Source organism: Episyrphus balteatus, chromosome 3 (genome assembly GCF_945859705.1).
Source record: "Episyrphus balteatus chromosome 3, idEpiBalt1.1, whole genome shotgun sequence".
NCBI classification, from domain to species: domain Eukaryota; kingdom Metazoa; phylum Arthropoda; class Insecta; order Diptera; family Syrphidae; genus Episyrphus; species Episyrphus balteatus.
Genome location: NC_079136.1, coordinates 28,718,992 through 28,742,724, shown reverse-complemented (window position 1 = coordinate 28,742,724; position 23,733 = coordinate 28,718,992). Strand labels below are relative to the sequence as shown.

The 23,733-nt window shown below is 31.5% G+C and overlaps 2 protein-coding genes and 2 long non-coding RNA genes across 5 annotated transcripts; 2 read left to right on the top strand and 2 right to left on the bottom strand.

The window, feature by feature from the left end:
* Positions 1–1,628: 1,628 nt before the first annotated feature.
* On the bottom strand, positions 1,629–6,849 carry LOC129916369 (mitochondrial transcription rescue factor 1). The gene is made up of 4 exons (XM_055996255.1): positions 6,557–6,849; positions 6,373–6,503; positions 6,126–6,198; positions 1,629–1,907 (listed from the first exon to the last, which is right to left on the bottom strand). Exons 1-4 carry the CDS (start codon positions 6,758–6,760, stop codon positions 1,701–1,703), a joined length of 615 nt encoding a protein of 204 aa, XP_055852230.1. The 5' UTR covers positions 6,761–6,849; the 3' UTR covers positions 1,629–1,700.
* On the top strand, positions 6,155–6,689 carry LOC129916370 (uncharacterized). The gene is made up of 2 exons (XR_008772447.1): positions 6,155–6,261; positions 6,324–6,689. It is a non-coding gene; the product is annotated as an uncharacterized LOC129916370 (long non-coding RNA).
* A 5,123-nt stretch (positions 6,850–11,972) lies between the features above and the next one.
* On the top strand, positions 11,973–12,678 carry LOC129915779 (uncharacterized). The gene is made up of 2 exons (XR_008772369.1): positions 11,973–12,443; positions 12,505–12,678. It is a non-coding gene; the product is annotated as an uncharacterized LOC129915779 (long non-coding RNA).
* A 1,442-nt stretch (positions 12,679–14,120) lies between these two features.
* LOC129915905 (uncharacterized) lies at positions 14,121–22,659 on the bottom strand. Of its 2 annotated transcripts, XM_055995608.1 has the most exons (4): positions 22,409–22,659; positions 17,613–18,212; positions 14,411–17,543; positions 14,121–14,342 (listed from the first exon to the last, which is right to left on the bottom strand). In XM_055995608.1, the coding sequence occupies exons 2-3, from the start codon at positions 18,196–18,198 to the stop codon at positions 14,599–14,601; spliced, it is 3,531 nt and encodes a 1,176-aa protein (XP_055851583.1). In that variant the 5' UTR covers positions 18,199–18,212; positions 22,409–22,659; the 3' UTR covers positions 14,121–14,342; positions 14,411–14,598. The 2 variants fall into 2 exon arrangements, with proteins under 2 accessions (XP_055851583.1, XP_055851582.1); XM_055995607.1 differs by having other exon boundaries at positions 14,411–18,212.
* Positions 22,660–23,733: the final 1,074 nt, after the last annotated feature.

Sequence of the window (23,733 nt, the reverse complement as noted above, 5' to 3'; positions counted from 1 at the left end):
CTTTAAGATGATGTATTTTTCCGCTAATGCAGAAAAATACTGCCAAAAGCAGAAATAAAATAGATACTAGGAAACTATTTTTTAATTCATGCCAGTAATGGGGTCAGCAAAATTTTTGATGTTTTTCCCTTAAAAATGGTCATACTGGATTTTTAAAAAGGCGATTTAAAGCTCGAACTTCCTAGTCTTGAGATCTTATGATGAACATTTTTCAAACTTTGTACGTGTTCCGCTCAATGCTATTCAATACCGAAGTGTTGTTTTTTCGAAACTTGTTCGGTTTTTTTTATCGAAAAAATGTTTTCACATTAATTACTACATGGATCGGATAACTTGTTTATTTTATATTTTCTTATATTTTCTTTTTTTTTTAAGTTCGATACGAAAACTTCGATGCTGAGATATCGAACTTTGAATGTAAAATGATCTTTTTTTAAGAAATGACATTTTAATTAATAAAAATGCATAAAAAATAGATTCTTTTCCGTTCAAAGTTATAAATGACTTTAAATGAAAGTTCAAAATAAAAAAAAATGAGAGGCACTATTATTAAGGAATTTTGAAACAAACGCTTCTATTAGAAGATTCAGGCCCTCTATTCATACTTCCGCGGCAGTAAAAAAAAAATCCATATACGGCCTTACTACTAAAATCCCTTAAAACTATACAAATAATTACAATTAATAGATACTTATACTCGTAAAAAGACTTGACATCAAGTTTTCCTACATGTTTTTAGTGAGTAAGTAAAACATAAAACTATGAACCCAATGAGCTATATTTAAAACTCCTTTAGAACCATTTAAGTGCTATATTGTATCCAAAGTTTCAACATGTATTAAAAGTTGCAATGTTTTAAACCTAAAGATGTTTTAGTTTCCTCTCATTTTAAACAATACACATAGGTATACTCGTTGCGTTAAACTTTTCTACATGTTACTTAAACTTCAACATTACGAGTTACGACCTGAAGTAAAGCCATCGTTATTATAAAAATGCTTCACATTTGCGTTCTCCTTCATAAAGTCATCATCAAAATCGTGACTTTCGTCGATATAATATCATCATTGCTATGCAAATCGTCCCCTTTTTCTCACTGTTATAGGTGCAAGCGAAGAAGTTTTAGCCAAAAAAATCATATATTGACGACGACGATGTCGTCGTTGTCATCGTTACCGGTGTGTCTATCGTTGTCTGCATTTTCAAAATCGATTGCATTTTTTATTCATATATTTTTTTTTTTATCATCCTCTTCGTTATTATTATTATTCCAGTCATGTGTTCATGGAAATATCCTGCCATTTATGAAGTGTAAAGGTAAAAAAATTGTTTTTTTATTCTTCCAAGGACTTCGAAAACTCTATCGTTGCAGAAAGAAGAAGAAGAATGTTCCATCACTTCATATAGCTACGTGGATTATTGCAACTATTTTGTATTTCATCGATATCTTCAGTTCATCAGTATACGAACCTAGATGCAAATAGTAGGAAATATCAATTAAAACCTACTGCTCTAGATAAAATTCTACAAAACTCGTCCATAAGATGAATTAAAATTCAGTATTTACTAAGGGGGTAGGCAGATATAGGTTTTCAATAAATAAAGGATAAATAGAAAATAAACACATATTTGATTGTTTTAAGAATTTTTATTTGCTATTATTATTTTGAATGAAATGTTATTGTTCTTGGCAAGCAAACTCACGTACTCCCTGAGGATTCTGAGGATTTATATGCATTTGTTCCGGTATAGTTTTCAATGAGCATCGTTTTGTATCTCCGCAAATGTACACTTATGGTTTCCTCTTTTTCTTTTGCCGATGCTATAATAACTCGAGATATTACCAAATGGGATGGGTTTACGGTGCTAAAGCCTTTTATAACATCGATTTCATCACCAACGTTGAGCTGTTAAAGATATAGAAGATATTTATGATTATTTTCTTGCGAGTTTGATATTTAAAGCTTAAAAACACATCGTAAAGTAAAAGACATGAAATGATATCAGGATTTGAGGATTATTTGTAAGTTTATCCATGAAATATTTTATTCAGATCAGACAGTGATAAAGTTTATAATCTGTTTGTGGAAAGTTGAATTTTTCGAAAATTTTAGACGACATTTATAAGTAAAAAATAAAAATATATATCTTTGATGCCGTTTACAAAGGGGTTAAGTCAAAAAAATCGATTTTCGGATTTTTATTGGACTTCAGTCAGTTTTTTTTCTCTCTTTCGTTTGGTCCTATCGCCATAGCTCTAGCGTATCTCCTTCTGTTAGAAATGATTCGGTACGAAGGGTTTAAGTAAAATTTTTTTTAAATTGTATGATACTAAGGGCGTAAGTTGACTTAATTCCTTTGTTTTTGCATTCATTTTTAATTTTTAAATAAAAAAATTGATCCTAAAGCGTTAAGTCAAGGGAAGAAAAACGAAAAGCGATTTTTCTACTGTATTATATTATTTCAAAAAGAATTTTCACATTTGGTAATTAATAACATTAATATTTCCAACTTTCTTTTATAAATTAAACCTTGTTATCAATGTAAACAAAGATTTTTCTTGACTTAACACCTTTGGACCAAGTTTATTTTTGAAGACTAAATGGCTCTAAAGTGTTAAGTCAACACAATTTTTTTTTAAACGGTCATTTTCTGGTCAACAGCATATGGATATTCAAATAGATCTTATAAATGATGTTTCTGCATCATTACTTTTTAAAAATAATAATATTCAGATTTACAAACAAAAATTGAAACTTCAATTTCATTTTCCTCAAAACTACATTTTCTGACTTAACACCTTTGTACCCGGCGCCAAAGATATTTTTGGGCATTAATGTTAAGATTAAATGAGATATATCTTACGGACATATCGCTGGATGAATAGAATTATATGTTCAATGGAAAAACCGGCAAACATTCAATCCTACAATTGCTACCCAGCGACATTGGATGCAAACAACAATTAATTGAAGATATCCTCATTTTTTATTTCGTGAAAAAATCTCGGATATTTTTGGTCTTTTTGCAAACAATTAATTTTAGAAAATAACAACAAAAAAAATAAATTGGGGGTTCAACTATACCAAAATCTAAATAACACGAAAAGTGCAAAAAAGGAGCACGTTTTTTCACGGAATCACAACCCTACGAAACATTTGCAAAACACATAAAACACTTGCCGATCAAATTTAAACTTGTTACAACTTACTCCGGAAAATTCATACAATTTACGCCGGCATGAAATATTACAAAAACAAAGTTCACACTTTTCCTTAATATAACTTTATAACTTAAAAAAAAAAAAAACAAAAAACAATACAAAAAACAGCACTTATACGCCACAGTGCACATGGACAACGTGCTAATAATGTGTATTACAACTTTGCCCTAGATGCTAACACATCCTTATCAAAATTAAATAAACATTTGCACTCAATAATTCAACAAATTGTTCATCTTCTTGTCGTCAGTGTTAATAAATAAAAACAAAATCGTTTCATATCAAAAATTTTAAAATATTTCTACAGTCTCGTAAAATCAAGTTATTTTAAAAATATTACAAGAAAAAAGTAAATAAATACCACCTAACACAAAAAAAAATCAATACAAGTAAAACAAATTTAAATATCATTTTTTTATTAAAGTTTTGGTTATTAGTAACCAAAATGTTCTTTTCAGAGATTTTTTTGATCTTGAAAACGCTACATTCATAGATTTTTTTCTGGTGTCACTTATACAGGGTGTCCCGAAAGTAATGGATCAAATGCAATATGCTTATAGGCCATCTCAAGGGCTCTCAGAATTTGGTAACTTGTTCATCCCAAATCCTGACGGTTTTCGATTAAATGCAGTTTTTGTGAAATTTTGCAACAGTGTTTTGCTTCCTCCGTCCCCAATTGATTTTTGTTCTTTATTACTCTTTCACTAAAACATTGACTAATAGTAAGAACTAATTAATTGATCAAAATATTTGTTATTTCATACGCCTTTTTGTTGCAAATTAATTAACAGTTCCAAATTTTTTAAAAACTCAATTTTTTACTTTTATTCAGAGCAGCATGCAGAAAAAAAATTTGTATGGTATGGCACTGGTTTATTATTTTAAAAACTTGTCCCCGTATTGCAGTTTTAAAAAAAGTGCAAAACTTTCCAAAGTTGAAGTTATATCGAAAAATATTACAATTTGAATTCAACTTTTGGAAAAAAGTAAAAAAAAAATAATTAAAAATTGCTTGAAAGTTGTGGTTGTTGTACTTATTCTATATTGAAATAATAATTTCTGGGGCCACTTCCAAGTAAATTTCTTCTTCTTCCTTTTTTCTCTCTCGATGTGGAGGGGATCATAACCTTCCCACGTTACTGCTTCACACTAGTGATCCGCCTGTGGGGTTCGCCGGGTTGACCTCTGAAATCGGCGGCAAGCCTCCCGGTTTTGTATTGTTCCGTTTCTGAGGCCAACTGAATGCTGGTGTTTTTGCATTTGCTTGTACCAGGAGTTTTTTTGGATCATTTTTTGGGCACTAGCCCAACATATTTGTAGATAAAAGTGTGCTCGGCAAGCCACCCGAATATAAATATGCAATAGGTTATCTAATGTCGTTTTCTATTGACGAATCTCAGAATGAGATTTGTGAATTTGACAGCTGAAAAAGGGGGGGGGGGGGAAGAGGGGAAATAGTGGACAAATCTCAGATTTCATGATCTATTTGCGTCCTGAGATTCAAAAAAATGAAGAAAAAAAAAATGAATCTGAGATTCAAGAATCTGATTCTGGATTTTTATCAAGATTCACGCATACAAACACACGCACTTTCACACACACTCCTCTGTTTGACATTTGTCTGAACATTTGTTGTTGTTTTATTTTTTTTATACGCACAGATTTCGCACACAATTACAAAACTAGATTTCATATTCTATTTGCAGTGGAAAATCTGAGAATTTTACACAAAAATCTCAAAAGTCAATAGAAAACGACATAAAACAAGTGATTACTTTCTAAAACATCTTTAATTAAGTGATCATTTGGTCAAATAACTCATCACATAGAGTGCCCAACTCTAACTGAAGTTATGTGGTCGTGGGTGATAACATGAAATGATTGTTATCTTGGATTTGGATTTATTTTTGCAGACTTTAGGGTCATTGAAAAAAAAGAATGAAAATAAGAATCGTTATCAAAAGCTCAGGGGATGGTTTTTTGAAAAAAAAATTTCATATTTGTTACTATTATTGATGCCCTTTCAACCCATATAGGTCTTATTCGTATCCATGCTGGTTTTTTTTTGGGCATTCTCCTTTAATTAAATTATTTTTATACATATATTTTTATAAAAAACAAAGATCTTTTGAAATCTACTTCGATTTTTCACAATCTACTTCCATTTTTTCTTCACATGTACCTAGACTTTTTTTCTGAAAGTGATAACGCTGCTAAGGACATATTTTGTAGGTAACAATTCATATACCTAATAATAAATCAGAGCCTAATTTACTTTTGACTATTATCCAGTAACAAAAATAATAATACATATCACAATAATAAAAAATTATTGTAAAACTCTTTAGGGTTCAACTCCAACTCAATATATTAGCTGTGTTCCTTTGGCCTAAAGTATCTACTGCTAAGTACCTCTGGTTGTATTCAACTCCATTTCTTCTTTAGAAAAAATGCCTTTGAATAAATTCAGAAAGTACTTTGCTGAGCCCAAAGGAACACAGCCATTATATCTTATATGACTTTATCAATAAAGGTCCTGTTCCTTTAGGAGGTGGCAGAGCCCGACTAACAAATTTGCTTCTATAAAGCTTTACAGGTGGTAATATAACTCCTGTAAAGCTTTTAAGAAGGGATATTATTTGTTGGGAGTACTACTAGGAGTTTACTAGCAATTTTCAATGGAACGCACTTTCAACGAATCCAATACAAATCGTATCTACTCGGGAAGAAAATCATGAGTAGATGATAGTACTAGATTAACCAAAACATCTACTATTAGTAGACTACCACTTCCAATGGAAAAGAGCTAAAATAAGAATGGTTATACGTACTGTAATCCAAAAATATGTTGAAAAAAGGTCTTTGAAAGAGTGTTTCATACAAAATTTGTATAGTTTCTTACCTGAACACTTTTCTTTGGTATTTTTTGTCCGTTGACACGTATTTTACTTTCATAGAAAATAACTTCAATTTTGCTGCAAAAATAAATATTAAAATTTAATTTTTAACAAGTTCCAATTAGAATTTTAATGAGTTAGGTAAACTTGCGTAATCATTATAGTTATATTGTTACTGATAAGTTTACACTTTTCCATTACAGAACTTATATCAATATTTTTATAATCCTGAAAACAAAGTAAATAACTTACTTTCTAGCTATTTGTAGTCCAGCTTTTAATAGCAAATCGGCTCGCAATGAATTAACCTTGACTTTAACAACCTTGGAATCTCGTTCGTCTTGAAGGTGAGGGTCATCGTCATCATCATCACTATCTGAATCCTAGGAGAAACATTAGTTGAGCTAATAAACCTTTAGAGAAATTTCAATCATACCTCATATTTTGATGATTGCTTTTTAACTTTTTTACTAAACACTGTACTGGTGTTGATTAATTTGACTGCTGGATAAACAACAATATGAGTCTGATTCTTTGTGTTTTCGTACTTAAGAATCGCAGGAAGTTCACTAGATGTTTTTAATATTGAATTACATATTCTTAAATGTTTAAAATTTCTTAAAAATCTATTTGTTAACATTTTTTTAGGTTCGTCTATTCAAGATTAGCGAAATTTGTTATGAAAATTGTTTGAAGTAAATCAACTTAACCTCAATTTTTATCAGCTGATAACTGACAGAACGATTCAACGTTTCAATTGAATTGAATCGAATTGAATTGTATTTGCGTTCAGTGGGTGCGTTCACGTACCGATCCAAGGGTATCCGGATACCTTTGTGTTGTTGTAATAAAATCTCAGCTGATCGTAAACATGTGCTGACAAGCAAAAAAATCCAAAGGTATCCTAAAAATTTCTGGATTCTCGTGTACCTTATGGGATATTTGATGAACGTATCGCATACTTATGTCGTTTTCTTTCACTCTATTAAGGAGTACTCTAAATTTGTACTCCTTTTTCTGGAGTGACACTGGTCAACAAAATTTGACTTTTTTTTTGCCACAAGAACCAAAATATACTTTTCTAGTATTTTTTGGGGTGCTGAATCCGAATCTAAATTCAGAAAAATTTGATTGGCCTCCGTTTTTGAAATATTACCGTTATAAAATGCTAAAAAACGTCATTTTGGCTGTTTTCGAGGTTCTGTTTTTATGTGGGCTAATTTATTATAAACAAATTTGTAACGGTAATTATAAGAACTGATATTCTACTTTCAAAAACTGTTTAAATTTTCCCGATGTCTCTTTTATTGCTCGAGATATCTTAAGTTTCAGTTAATAAGCCAAAGAGAAACTAAACTTAATTCAAAGATTAAGTCACTGGTCACAGAATTTTTGCCACAAGAACCAAAATATACTTTTCTGAAGGTTTTCAGGTTGCTGAGCTCGAATCCACAATTACAAAAATTCTATTAGCCTCCGTTCTTGAAATATAACCGTTATAAAAAAACCTTTATTTTGCATTTTATAACGGTAATATTTCAAGAATAAAGGCTAATAAAATTTTTCTGACTGCGGATTCGAGCTCAGCAACCCAAAAACCTTCAGAAAAGTATATTTTGGTTCTTGTGGCAAAAAAAGTTTAATTTGGTTGGCCAGTGTTGTTTCTGATTCAAAGACCGCTATTTAAATTTTAAATATCTCGGGCAGTAAAAGAGATATCGGAAAGATTTAAACATTTTTTGAAACAATAATATCAGTTCTTATAGCCACCGTTACAAATTTATTCATAATGTATTACCCCACATAAAAACATAACCTGGAAAGCAGCCAAAATGACGTTTTTTGACATTTTCTAACGGTAATATTTAAAAAACGGAGGCCAATAACAATTTTCTAACTTCAGATTCGAGTTCAGCACATCAAAAACTACTAGAAAAGTATATTTTGGTTGTTGTGGCAAAAACCTTGTTGACCAGTGAATTAGAGTAATTTTTTTTTGTAATTGTGTGTGACAAGGCAAAAATGGATAATTTCCTTGAAAAAAATAGTGATAACAGGCATAGGGACAAATTTTTATGAATTGAAAAAAAAAAAAAATAATAATAGGTATTAATAACATAATGAAGCATAACAAGCGTTCGTTGATAAGTCTGCTTCTACACGAAGACGCAAGGCGTAGAAATTATCTTCGAATTTCCTTTTGATTTTCGTTCCGGTGCGTCGCGCGTAGTATTTTTTGAAGACGCAAATTTGACAGCTATTTTCTTTGGTTTTATTTTGTTCTTGTTTTCGTATGACAACTTCTACAGGAAGACGTAGACGCACCAGATGCACATAAGAACAAGGGAGTGAGAAAGATCGATTTCTCCTTTGCTCTTTATATGCATCTTGTGTCTACGTCTTCGTGTAGAAGCAGACTATGTATTTTAATTCAAAAAAAAAAACACCAAAATATACAAAAAAAAAAAACAACTCCAGTGGGGTCTATGTGCAACGAAAACTTTTGAATAAATTAAAAACGTTACTATAAACGCAAATAATACACAACCGTGATGCGTTCTTTTATTCGACGATGTTAACTATTGTTAACAATAGTTAACTTTCATCGTTCCTAAATGAGAAAAAAGTTACAAAGTGTAACATCGTGACGTCACAACATCGTTCCTAAATCCAGTGTTGAAGCAGACTATGTATTTTAATTCAAAAAAAAAACACCAAAATATACAAAAAAAAAAACAACTCCAGTGGGGTCTATGTGCAACGAAAACTTTTGAATAAATTAAAAACGTTACTATAAACGCAAATAATACACAACCGTGATGCGTTCTTTTATTCGACGATGTTAACTATTGTTAACAATAGTTAACTTTTATCGTTCCTAAATGAGAAAAAAGTTACAAAGTGTAACATCGTGACGTCACAACATCGTTCCTAAATCCAGTGTTGAAGTGTCAAATAGTTACATTTTGTTACTTTTTCCAACTCAGCTTCTGGACTTGAGTTTCAATGTTAATCTGTCAAACACAACTAAATGGGGAAGAGAGGGGATGATGTGAGAAGAGAATTTCTTGTTTGTTTCCATATTTGAAATTATTGAATGTATATTTTTGTTTCAATTTGCTTAGAATTCAATTAAAAAGAATTATTTCAGTACCAAATTAATTTTTTCTTGTTTATTCATTCATAAAATTAATCTCAAAAATTTTTCTTTTGACAGATCAACAAAATGTAACATTTAGTCGTTCCTAAATCAAAGTTAACATTTTGTAACAAAATGTAACAAAAACAAATACAACGATTTTTTTGACATAACAACAATAGTTAACATTGTTCAATAAAAGAACGGACCACCGACGAAGCAGACTCCGCAACCGACGAAATAAAATAAAGCAGAAAAAAAGAACAAGATCAAAGAGAAACGTCAAAAAGAGTCACAAAACTTTTTACCGGAGACTCACGTTAAAAAATCTTCCTTCCCTTTTTTTGGAACTTTCTTTCTCCCTTGCTCTTGTGTGCGTCTCGCACTTTGCGTCTTCGTGTAGTAGCGGACTTAGTTTTACTTTTGGTATATTTTTCATTATACTTCTGATCGGTTTTGTTCAGCCTAATTGACACACACCCTTAGTTTGATAATTGTAAAATAAAAATATCCCATCATCGCAGAAAAAAATGGGATTTTTTTTATCTGGCACAGGATTTTTTTTTATTGATGAAGAACACTGGCTGAAAAACTCTTTTATTCGGTTTTCAATGTCATTTTGGAAAAAGTCAAAAAGTGAAGAATTAACGAAAATAATGGAAGAAATATATATGGCAGAATATAATATAATAGGAAATATATTCATAATGGTTGTTTTTTTGTTAATAACAAAAGAATTTTAAAGAAACACTTTTCGCATTTTTCTGTTTTCAAACAAAATTTTAAAATGTCAAACTTCAAATTCATAAGTGTGTGTGCAAATCGGTGTAAATCTGACTAAAAATGTGGAGTAAATCCAGGGTACTCCGTAGTACTAAAATTACTTCGGAGTAATTTTTTTTTACACTTTTGTGGCGTCAAAGAACACAAAACCTTCAAAAGTGCAAAAATAAGTACTAAAAGGGTGCTCTCATTGGAGTGAAAGAAAACGACATTAGGTATCTTGGATAGGGTATCTGTGCGTACGTGAACGCACCCAATTGGTTAGCCCCGACTGCGTTTTTTTTGTCCAGTTAAGACCGGTGGTAATAAAAAACACACCTTATAGGTCTGCTATTGCTTTTTTTTTCGTGATTTTAAAAAATTGTTTTAAAATGATTTTTTTTAGAGGCGCCACTTGCAATCTTCCCCAGGGGCGCCGGTAGTGTTTAAACCGGCACTGTTAAAGCTGAAACACAATCACGCTTTGCCGTCGATTTTGACAACTGCGAAAAGTTCAACTATAGGAAATCTGTGTATCCTCACACAATGACGCTTTTCTTACGTACGCTTTTTTTGACAAACGTAAGGAAACGTAAGAAAGCGAGCAAAAGTTCAACCAGACTGAACTTTTGCTCGCTTCCTGACATTTAACAGACATAGTTACAGTCACCAACATTATTATTGCGCCAAATGTGAATAAAAAAAAAAAATTATTGCAAAACTATGTGTGTTTTTTAATTTCTCTATATAGATTTTGCACAAAAAAACGACATCGAGATATTTTAAATCAAAACAATTTACGTATTAAAAACAAAAAAAATTTAATGATGTTTTAGACTGAGTTTTATTGTTAAAAACAATATATTTTGATTGGTTTTGTTTTTATAAATATAGGATTAAAGAATAAACAAATTTCTATGCATTTTTTAAACACATTAATATCCTTTTTCATTTTTCCACAATTAAATCAAGATAAAGACTTGGCCCAATAATTTTGTGAGTGAGTGTGTTTTTTTTATTTGACAGCAGATTTTATGTTGCAATCAGCTGTTCAAAGTCAAAGTGACAGAAGCGCGCTTTGAGGATTTCTCAACGTAACGCAACGAAGCGACGCCCTGAAGCGTGTATGTGTTTCAGCTTTTAAAGCTGAAACACAATCACGCTTTGCCGTCGATTTTGACAACTGCGAAAAGTTCAACTATAGGAAATCTGTGTATCCTCACACAACGACGCTTTTCTTACGTACGCTTTTTTTGACAAACGTAAGGAAACGTAAGAAAAGGGGGGTTCACATTAACCAACTTACCGGACAGACCGATTGTCATTTGGCCTGATGGCCGTTTTATATTTTTCGTTCACACTCATCAGATAATTTTTATCAAAACCCATTTTTCAGCTTATTTTTAATGTATCTTTACCCTATTCTGCTCTAAAATTAGAGAAATGGATTATCACTGTCTGCCGGACAGACATGTCGTTTAATCGACTAACATGTCCGTCCGACCACCAAAAAATCAAAATTTTTTGAAAACCATCCGGCAAACCGGACAGGCTGTCGGATGGGTGTTCACATTATCAAAACAACATCAGATCAGACCGAATGGCGGCTGGTCTGTCCGGTAAGTTGGTCAATGTGAACCCCCCTAAAGCGAGCAAAAGTTCAACCAGACTGAACTTTTGCTCGCTTTCTGACATTTAACAGACATAGTTACAGTCACCCACATTATTATTGCGCCAAATGTGAATAAAAAAAAATTAATTATTGTAAAACTATGTGTGTTTTTTAATTTCTCTATATAGATTTTGCACAAAAAAACGACATCGAGATATTTTAAATCAAAACAATTTACGTATTAAAAACAAAAAAAATTTAATGATGTTTTATTGTTAAAAACGATATATTTTGATTGGTTTTGTTTTTATAAATATAGGATTAAAGAATAAACAAATTTCTATGCATTTTTTGAACACATTAATATCCTTTTTCATTTTTCCACAATTAAATCAAGATAAAGACTTGGCCCAATAATTTTGTGAGTGACTGTGTTTTTTTTATTTGACAGCAGATTTTATGTTGCAATCAGCTGTTCAAAGTCAAAGTGACAGAAGCGCGCTTTGACCCTTCAAGCAAGAAAACGGAGTCCAGAAAAGACAGTCCGACCTCCGACCGAGAAACGCGGGGTTGCACTCACACACTTGCAACTTTTTGTGTATGAACACAAAGTCGAACGAGAATCGTGGTGGAAAGTGAGAAATGGAAAAAAAAGTGAAACAGACATAGCCAACAAGAGCAAAAGCGTCATTTTGTTATGTTTCGTTGAAGTGTATAGTCGCGTCGCGTCGTGTCTCGTGTCGTTGTTATTATAATATTAGTATAATTATAAACAATATCAAATTATAAACAATATGGAAACAAAAAAAGGTATGTTGTATATATCGCTCAAAGTGTTTGGGTTAAAATGTTGTTTCTTCTTGTGTTGTAGATGTAATCTCTAATGATGAAGAAAAATCTAGAAGGTGAAACATGCGATTGGTAATCTAAAAAACACCAACAACAGCAGCAGCATCAAATGAAATAAAATGAAAAAAAATGTATTGTATTTTATATTGTATTTATTGTGAAAATTTCGTTTGCCAAAATAAAATAAAAAATAAAACAGTTTCAGTGAAAAAAAAAATAAATCTTGTTCTTTTTTTGGTCGCAAATGCGAAATGTCATCCCTTTCTTATTCCTCTTTCTGGTAGGTTTTCGCTGCTCCGGCTCAGGTCCGCCTTCGGCTCCGTTTTCTCGGAATGGAGATTTTCACCACACCAATACATATGCAATCGACTTCGCGGTGATTATAATTTCCATACTAATTTGAGCCGCCTTCGGACCAGTTTCTGATCCGAAGTCGGACTCAGCTCCGCCTCAGGCGGAACGGATTCGGACCGAGGTCGGACCTGTTTGCTTGAAGGGGACCCTTCAAGCAAGAAAACGGAGTCCAGAAAAAACAGTCCGACCTCCGACCGAGAAAAGCGGGGTTGCACTCACACACTTGCAACTTTTTGTGTATGAACACAAAGTCGAACGAGAATCGTGGTGAAAAATGAGAAAAGGAAAAGAAAGACAAGGCCAACAAGAGTCAAAGCGTCATTTTGTTATTTTTTGTTGAAGTGTTTGGTCGCGTCGTGTCTCGTGTCGTTGTTTGTATAATGTTAGTTTATTAATTATAAACAATTTTATTAAATTATAAACAATATGGAAACAAAAAAAGGTATGTTGTATATATCGCTCAAAGTGTTTGGATTAAAGTGATGTGATTCTGTTTGTGTTGTAGATGTAATCTCTAATGATGAAGAAAAAGGCAGAAGGTGAAACATGCAATTGGGCATCTAAAGAAACACCAACAACAGCAGCAACAACAAATAAAATAAAATGAAAAAAATGTATTGTATTTTATATTGTATATATTGTGAAAATTTCGTTTGCCAAAATTAAATAAAAAATAAAACAGTTTCAGTGAAAAAAAAAAAAATAAATCTTGTTCTTTTTTTGGTCGCAAATGCGAAACGTCATCCCTTTTTTATTCCTCTTTCTGGTAGGATTTCGCTGCTCCGACTCAGGTCCGCCTTCGGCTCCGTTTTCTCGGTATGGAGATTTTCACCACACCAATACATATGCAATCGACTTCGCGGTGATTATAATTTCCATACTAATTTGAGCCGCCTTCGGACCAGTTTCTGATCCGAAGTCGGACTCAGCTCCGCCTCAGGCGGAGCGGATTCGGACCGAGGTCGGACCTGTTTGCTTGAAGGGGAGGATTTCTCAACGTAACGCAACGAAGCGACGCCCTAAAGCGTGATTGTGTTTCAGCTTTTACTTTTTATGCACACATGGGACTTTTGTACCAATTTTCAGCCCTATGCGAATTATTTCTGGGTTTTCTCTTTTTAATGTTTATTTTGTCTGGACTATTATTTAGATTATATTGGTGAGAAAGCTCATTATTTGTAATAAGTAATTCAGGCTTGGCGATTGGTAAGAACTGAATTTGAATTCGCAAACTCCCAAAGGAGGCAACACGCATTCAAAATCCAAATTAATAAAACTAACAAGTTCATATCTTTCAACATAATGTATATTCCAATTTTACTTTTCCAGAGCATCGGAAATATCTTAAGTGATTCAATAACACCATTTGTTTCCGATCGTCCGCAATAAACTGGCAATGAGATATTATTTCATTTGGCCACCAATCTTCGCGTGTTTCCTGATGGTTTAATTTCGGACGATATAAGTTATTTGAGTTGGAATAATTAACTATCAGTTAGTGTTTCACTGAAATGAAAAAAATATATATATACAAATTACTGGAATGTTAAAGATTAGGTTTTTGATAGGATTACCTTAAGTTTTGGAAGAGCCTTCTTTTTGCCAGTAGCAGTTGATTTTGCATTTAATGCATTTACAATGGTATTTAAGTTTACTTTCTTGAAACCCATTTAATATCTGCTCTTAAAACGAGAAAAGCTTTGTTAACATGGACTTGGACCTGGACTTGTTTGCCTTGTTTCATTCACTAACATTCTGTTTGTTAATCGAAGAAAGTTGAAGTTTCTTTTTTTATAATTTTAATTATCTCTTTCGATGGATAATATTTTATAAGACTATTTAAATAATTTGTTTTGTTTCCTGCTTTATCAAAACAAAGATGATGCAATTTTTTAAAAATATAACAGACATTAGTACCGGTTCCAGATAATATTTTAGCTAAACGTTTTGGCTTGAAAAGTTCTTTTTCATTCAAGAAATGATTTAAATAATTTTTTTTATTAAAACAAGAATTATGAAAATTTCGTAAAATAGAAGGGGCATTATATCCTGTCATGGATAATATTTTTGATAAATCTCTTGCCACAAAACCTGCATTACGAAAATCAATTAAAATTTGGCTTTTGTTTCCATTCTCTTCGAAACAAACATCATGAAAATCTTCTAAAGTTGAATTAATGTCAGCGCCTTCTGCATGCAAACAAAATTTTGGAAATTTTTCTAGATCATATGTTTCTCCACTTAGCATACTGCATAGTTGATCAGGCATAAAACCCAACTTATAGAAATCATCTAAAACTTCAGATATTTCTCTTTTCTCGTTAAAACAAGTACCATGTAATCTTTCTAAACAAAAAGAAGCAGATACTCCTGTCCCACATAAAACAAAGGATAAGTTACTTGGCGTAAAACCTGCATCAAAGAAATCATCTAAAAGTTGTGTCCTTTTTCCTTTGTCATTAAAACACACATTATGCAATCTTTCAAAAACATCTTTGGCTTTAGTTCCTGTTTTACATAAAATATCGAATATATTTTGCATCGTAAAACTTCTTTCTTTATCTTTTTTCTTGATAAAATGCTTTAAATGCGGTTTTTTCTTTCCATTTGAATCAAACCAAAAATCATACAGCTCTTTAAAAGCTTTAGACGAATTAGCGCCTGTCCTATGAAAAATAATGGATATTCTAGGTATATCTATTCCTTCTTTTTCTAGAGTTTCTAGATATTGTGTTTTATTTCCTTGTGTATCAAACCAAAGGTCATATAACTCTTTAAAAGACTCGGGAGCATTTGCTCCTGCTCCATTCAAAATTGTGGATATATTAGACAGATTTATTCTTTCCGTTTCTATAGTTTCTAAATATTGTGTTTTGTTTCCGTGTTTATCAAACCAAATGTCATATAGGTCTTTGAAAGCTTTCGAAGCATTAGTTCCTGCTCCAGCTAAAATACCGGATATATTAGATAGATTTATGTTTTCCCTTTCTAAAGTTTTTAAATATTGCGTCTTATTTCCCTCTTCATCAATCCACAAGTTATATAAGTCCTTAAAAGCTTTAGAAGCATTAGCTCCTGTTCCATTCAAAATACTAGATATGTTAGACAGATTTATTTCGTTTTTTTCTAGAGTTTTTAAATATGGCGTTTTGTTTCCTTCTTCATCAAACCACAGGTCATGTAAGTCTTTAAAAGCTTTAGGAGCATTAGCTCTAGCTCCACTTATAATAGCGGATATATTCGATAGATATACTCCTTTGTTTTCTAGATTCTTTAAATATCGCGTTTTGTTTCCTTCTTTATCAAACAACAGTTCATACAAGTTTTTTAAAGCTTTGGGAGCATTTGATCCCGCTCCATTCAACATACTGGATACACTAGATAGATTTATTCCTTCTTCTTCTTTCAAAATTTTTAAATATTGTGTTTTGTTTCCCTGCTTATCAAAAAAGGTGTTATATAGTTCTTTAAAAGCTTCAAGAGCATTAGCTCCTGTTCCATTCAAAATGGAAGATATATTAGAAAGATTTATTCCTTCTTTTTCTATAGTTTTTAAATATTTTGTTTTGTTCCCTTGTTTATCAAACCAAATGTCATATAGGTCTTTGAAAGCTTTAGAAGCATTAGTTCCTGCCCCACCTAAAATACCGGATATATTAGATAGATTTATGTTTTCCCTTTCTAAAGTTTTTAAATACTGTGTCTTATTTCCCTCTTCATCAAACCACAAGTTAAATAAGTCTTTAAAAGCTTTAGAAGCATTAGCTCCTGTTCTATTCAAAATACAAGATATGGTAGACAGATGTATTCCGTTATTTTCTAGAGTTTTTAAATATGGCGTTTTGTTTCCTTCTTCATTAAACCACAGGTCATATATGTCTTTAAAAGCTTTAAAAGCATTAGCTCTAGCTCCACTTATAATACCGGATATATTCGACAGATTTATTCCTTTTTCTTCTAGATTTTTTAAATATCGCGTTTTGTTTCCTTCTTTATCAAACAATAGATCATAAAAGTCTTTGAAAGCTTTGGGAGCTTTTGATCCTGCTCCATTTAAAATACCGGATACATTAGATAGATTTATTCTTTCTTTTTCTAAAGTTTTTAAATATTGTGTTTTACTTCCATCTTCATCAAACCAAATTTCATATAGGTTTTTGAAAGCCTTAGGAGCATTAGTTCCTGCTCCACTTAAAATACTCGACATATTAGATAGATTTAGTCCTTCGTCTTCTAGATTATTTAAATATTTTGTCTTTTTTCCTTTTTCATCAAACCACAGGTTGTACAATTCTTTAAACGCTTTTGGAGAATTAGATCCTGCTCCATGCAAAATACTCGATATGTGAGACAGATTTATTCCATTTTTTTCTAGATTTTTAAAATATTGTGTCTTTTTTCCTTCGTCATCAAACCACAGGTTGTATAAGTTTTTAAAAGCATAAGGAGCTTTAGCTCCTGCTCTACTTAAAATACTGGACATATTAGATAAATTTACTCCTTTTTCTTCTAGATTTTTTAAATATTGTGTCTTATTTCCTTCGTCATCAAACCACATGTTGTATAAGGTTTTAAAAGCATTAGGAGCATTAGCTCCTGCTCCACTTAAAATACTTGTCATAGTAGATAGATTAAGTCCTTTTTCTTCTAGATTTTTTAAATATTTTGTTTTATTTCCTTTTTCATCGAACCACAGGTGGTATAAGTCTGTAAACGCGTCAACACAATTAGAACCTGCTTTATGCAAAACACTCGATATGTTAGACATTTTTATACCGTTTTTATCTAGAGTTTTTAAATATCGAGATTTCTTTCCTTCTTCATCAAACCATATGTCATATAAGTCCTTATAAGCTTTAGGAGCATTAGTTCCTGTTAAACTTAAAATACTTGTTATATTACCTAAACTTACATCATTATCTTCTAGAGCTTTTAAATATTTTGTTTTATTTCCTTCTTTATCAATCCAAAGATCATATAACCCTTTAAAGGCTTTAGAAGAATTAAGTTGTGCTCTGAATAACATACTGGACATTCTAGTTAATTTTACTCCTTCTCTTTTCAGAACTTCTAGACATTCTTTCCCTTCTTTTTCAATTAAAAAATCGAAGAATTTATTAAAACTAGATGTACCTTCTTTGCCGGCAACACTTTTAGCAAATTTTATTACTTCACCAGACAAATCCTGTGTAGATTTATCCTGTATATCGCTAGGAAATTCATCATTAATATTAACAGTAGCATTTTCATCCATGCGTAGCCTCTTTGCAAATGTAGCATTTTTATTTTTAGAAGAACGTTTTCGTGAATAAATTCTGGTAGCGTGAAGTGGTGCAGAAGTTACTTCACTCAACATTTTCATTATTCAGACAAGACCTACAAAACAAAGTTATTTGTGTATGACCAATATGCACCACTACTTTTCAATAGATATACATATGTACATACGCTGAGCGTCACTTGAATAGAAACCAAAATTTTGCAGATTTTTACTTGCGATATAGGTACTATATATCAAGTTATGCATTCGTACAAAAAAAAAGGTTGAGATAACATTTTTCCATGATATTACGATGGTAGAGAATGCCAAAAAAGTGGGTCCCGGAAGTTCGTTGGTCTGTCTGTCTGTCAGTCAGTCTGTCAGTCTGTTTGTCTGTCTGTATAAGGAGCTACAGCCTAAGCGGATGGACCGATTGACTTCAAATTTGGTATGTAGCATTCTTTGGAGACTCTCCAGAGGGGTTTTTGGAATTAATTTTTTTGGACCAAAAATAATGGTACTTGTCATATACCGTTTTTAGTAAAGTTGAAATTGCTCAAAAACGGCTCCAAAGATTTTGTTTAAAAAATTTAAATGTAAGTTTTAAGACAAGGTCTATCTTTTAATGAAAAATTTTTTTTTTTAAAATCATTATTAACATAACGAATAAAAAAATAACAAAAATAATAAAAAATTATTATATTATATTGAATCATTATTAACGGTACCTGCCATAGAACCGTCTTTTTCAAATCCGATGTTCTCCAAAACGGCTGATTCGATTTCAACGAAACTTTTTGTGGAGAAGCACTTATATAACTCAAAAATAAAATTTAAAAAAAAAATCATTTTTGGATTTTTTTAAAAATTTTGAAAATTTTTTTGTTGAAAAATAAAATTTTCGAAAACGGGACAGTATATTTTTTTGAAATTTTGTTTTTAGATGTTGATAAGTGATTTCTACAAAATGGCACACCAATTTTATTTTAAAACTTTTTTTCCAAAAAAATATTTATAAAAAATAAGTTTTTTTAAAAAACGGCTCTAACGATTTTGAAAATTTTTTTCTAAAAATGCATCTTAATATATCAATCAAAACTGCATACTTGTTTTGAAGGGCAATTTGGTTTCAAATTTTGTTTTATTAAAAAAAAAGAAGAATTTTATGTTTTTTTTTTTGCACCTATGTATATACAACATACATAGTACAATTTAAGCAACTTTAACTCTAAGATCAAGTTCATGCGACCCGTGCATTTTATTGGTTTTTCAAAAAGGAACTTTTATCAATAATATTGTTATCTCCAACAAAACTTCTGCTTCTACTTTTGATGCACTTTCATTAGCACTAGATTTTATTTTTGGAATTGGAGATCTGGATAATTCAATTCTTCTATTAGGCGATTTTAACCTTCCTTACATTGACTGGGTGCCATCAGAAGACTTCATCTCAACAGGAACTTCATTTTTTATGCAATATTATCCCAACAAACTTATAGCAAGTTAGCTGTATCAACAATTTTAGAAATCGAATACTCGATTTAGTTTTTTTCAACTGACGTTACAATATCTAACATAGACCTTTACCATCCTCCCTTTAAATTTTGTTTGGATAGTAATAGGAACTAAAGACACTTCGTTTGCCTTTGACTATCAGCAACTTTTCGACATTCTCAATGCATTGTAAACTTACATATTTCGGATGACATTGAGATAACTAATTCTCAATTTTAACTTGTTTTAAAAAATTGTATAAGACAAAAATATTCCCACAGAAAAAAAAAATAGGAACGCTCTAGTTTTTCTCATCCTTGGTATTGATGGATTGTTTGATATTGGGGTGTAAGATGCACTGCGACCTATAAAATCTATTGTGCCCCCCTTTTTAGCTAGCTAAGTTAGTTCCTCATGTTATAACTCCTTCTCTAAACTAATTTCTTTAAGGAAATTGAGGATTTGGGGTATTTTCTTCCTCTTGTGAATTGTGATTTTCTCTTGAGTGTAATTTTTTCTCTTCGACCTGGTAGCAACCAGGTATAATAATTTAAAATGAATAGCTTTGAACGACTTTTTGAAGATGAAGAGTATACATTTATACTATATATATTAGGGCGTTCGTTATTTAGGTTTTTTTTTGGGAATCAAGTTCCTAAGTGGAAAAACTGTTTCTAAGTAATTAAAAAAAAACCATGTGTGTAATTCACACGTGGTTGAAGTGAAACCTTAAAAATCAATTAAAAAAAATCGAAAAAATATAACTTTTTTTTTATTCCATCACTTTTTTTATATGACAAACTACAATAAATTTTTTACCATCTGAAAGCTTATTGTTGCAGCTCAAAATATTTATATCGACCATGTCTATACAACATCTACAAAAAGAGGTAGAATTTTTTTAACCCAATTAGTTTTCATAAAAAAAGCAAAACAATCCATCTCTTTTCTCTTCTAACGCCATTAAATCCATTTTTCAAAAGACAACCTATAATATATATCATTATTATTTCACCTTTTATATGACGCTTCAATCATATTTCTACCATACCTACAAAAAAAAGTAAGAATTTTTTTAAGCCAACCATGTCGAAATTTTAAACTGAGATTACGGTACTTCCTCTACTGCTGGCTGGTCATCGGCAACAAATCTTCACAGGTGTTTTGAGGTATTTTTCAAGTTTTTTTCAATTAAAGATTATATAACTTGTAGAGCACGTACCGTTATGTGTGATATATTAAATGAAAGGTAATATTATCAGCATTATTTGTTATGTGTTCTAGATAAAAAGATATAACGTGTTTAGAAAAAGAACATCTTTTCACCGTTATCTCAGAATTTTGAATATGAAATTAATTGAAATTTTGCACAATTATAATTTATTTAATTACCTATCTACTGTAAAAATTTAATTCATCTAACTATTAAAACAAAAAAGTTATGATCAATTGATTTTTCGTGTCGCTTTTTCGTTTCATCTTGTTTCAAATCACTACGATACTAAAGAAGTTTTCACTTCAAAAAAATCCCCTAATTTTTTCAGATTTTTATTTTGACGCTAGATGGCGCCCCTAGAGGGTTAAAGGTTTTTCTTATTTTAAATAGGTATATGTTGACTTATTAGGCCATTTTTTTTAGATATAGTCTCAATGTAAAAATTTTTGATGAGAATCATGTTTTGGAAAAATGCAAAGTGCAAAGTGGGGAACTTTTAATATTTGGTGAAACACTTTGCACTTTTACTTTGCAGAAAAGTATTATTTTGTAAATTTGCGAAATGCAAAGTGGTTGGTGCAATAGGGCCCTGGTGTTTCTTTTTGTTTATTACAAAATCTACATACTGCACTAATTACTAGACCCAAAATATTAAGGTGCTTTTTTACCTTACAGTGGCCCGTGAGGAGACCAGTTATTAACCTTAGACTGATACATGATTTGAAAGGCTCTTGGTTGTAGTTCTCGAGAAGCATTTTTGTCTGTCGCAGTTTTGGTAGTTCTGCCTAGTTTTTAGCTCTTCTGATCCCCTCTAGTTTTTTTGTTTTTTTTTTTTTTTTAAATAAATGTTTTCTTATTCCGTAATACGGTACAGGTCACATTAAAGGAGAACATGCTCCCGCTTTTGTTAAAAAGTCCGCCTCTTCGTTCCCTGGGCACTAACGAGCGTGCCCAGGTACCCAGTGGAGAGTGACTTTGTTTGCCAAGCTTGTTAAGTTTTTTTTATACACTCCAATACTAGCTTGGAGTTAATTTCTTAGATTTTAAGTGCTTTAAGGGCAGCTTGACTATCAGACATAAAATGGCAATATTTTTGTTTCGGTGATTTAATTCGAGGTTTATTTCTGCACATTTTACAATGGCATTTACTTCAACTTGAAAGATACTTGGGGATGTACCCATTGGTACGGAGAGTTTGGTACTAGACTCAAAGACGCCTGCACTTGTACTTTCCGCTGTTCTCGACCCGTCTGTATACCCTTTGATGGTATTTTCTTTAAATGAGTAGTTAATAGATTCCACTACTCAATCTTTTTTACTACTGAGATATATGTTGTAGTTCTTCACAAAGTTATAGTTTGTGACCATGGCATCTCTGGGAAAGTCAAGGAAGTTTTCTTCTGAGGATCTGGACAGGAAGTCTCTGTTGTTTCTCTTTTTTTTTTATTTTTTTAACATTGTTTGATAAAGGTTCCTCTTTACAAATGCAAAACTTAAAACTTGCTTAGTTACCTGGCCATAGCGCCAATTGCTTTTTTCTTAAGTAAAATTGTTGTTTCTATTCAAGTGACAAGCAGTGTATTATTTTTGTTATTAAATTACCAAATGCGGTGGAAAGTTTGTTTAAAGAAAGACTATCCTACTTTTTTTTAATGCGCGTGTCCTCACAAATGCACGACACTCTTTTGCAAAATTAGCACAAGAGTGAACAACTTAAATTTTTGTATCACTAAAATAGACGTTTCTTTTGTTAATTAGACCAAGGTTTTAATGTAAATAAAAAATATTTTACAAAATTAGAATGAAAATATCATTTGTGATTCTCACACACATGTTTTTAATTCAAATTTCGAAAAAAAAATGACATGAAAAATATTAAATTGTACTAGAAGATTAAAGTGTCAAAGTAGAGATGTAAAAAAAACACGGGCGCACCTTAGGCCTCGCTTCCATTAGAAATATTCGGCCTTATCACGCTATGCTACGATTCCCGATAAAACAATCACGGAATCCGTTCGTAATGGAAAATTTCATACAAATCATCCCTACGATCGGATTTTGTGATTGTAATTTCGAGAATCGTAGCAAATTTCCGATACGAATGGAATTTATGATAAAGCCGATTTATTTCAGCCCTGTTCTTTTGGGAGGTGGCAAAGTACTACTAGTAGTTTACTAGCGACTTTTAATTTAACGCACTTTCAACGGAAATGCCGACTTTTCACGAGTCAATTTTTGCAGAAGCTTTTAGCTGTAATTTTTCTCCTTTAAACGAAAGCCGCAAGTGACTAAAATTTTGCGGCTAAAATCGAGTCATGAAAAGTCAGCAAAACCGTTTATGATTGAAAGGATATTGATATTCATTTTGTTGTACTTTTCAAGAGCTTTTGTAATTAAATTTTAGCAGTTTACCAAAAAAATCGCATCTAAAAGCAAAAAAAATTCTGATTTCAAATCCAGAAGAGAATTTCTTTTCTTTCGAGAAGAACAGCATCCAAAAGCACTCCGAATGACCAATCGAAAACAGCATAAGAAATAATAAGAAGTTCTTCTTATTTTTAGGGGCACATTTATTACTGTTCAATGATAGAGTAAGACCCTGCAACAACTGAACTCTATATTCTCTGCGTTCCATTGGGAGCATTTATCTACTGCTTAGTACTAAAAAAATCGGGAGTACCCCGTTTTTTATTATCCCACTTGATCCATATAGATCATTAATTAACACGTATTACACGTGATCGTATTACGTGTTAATTAATGATCTATATGGATCAAGTGGGATACAAAAAAAACGGCTAATATTCCAAAAATCTGCATATCCATAATTCGGTATTTCAAAATTTTGCATTTAAAAATAATGTTATTCCAAAATTATGTTAATGGAAGCTGCGTTCCTTTGGAAATATTTATCTACTTTTTAGTAC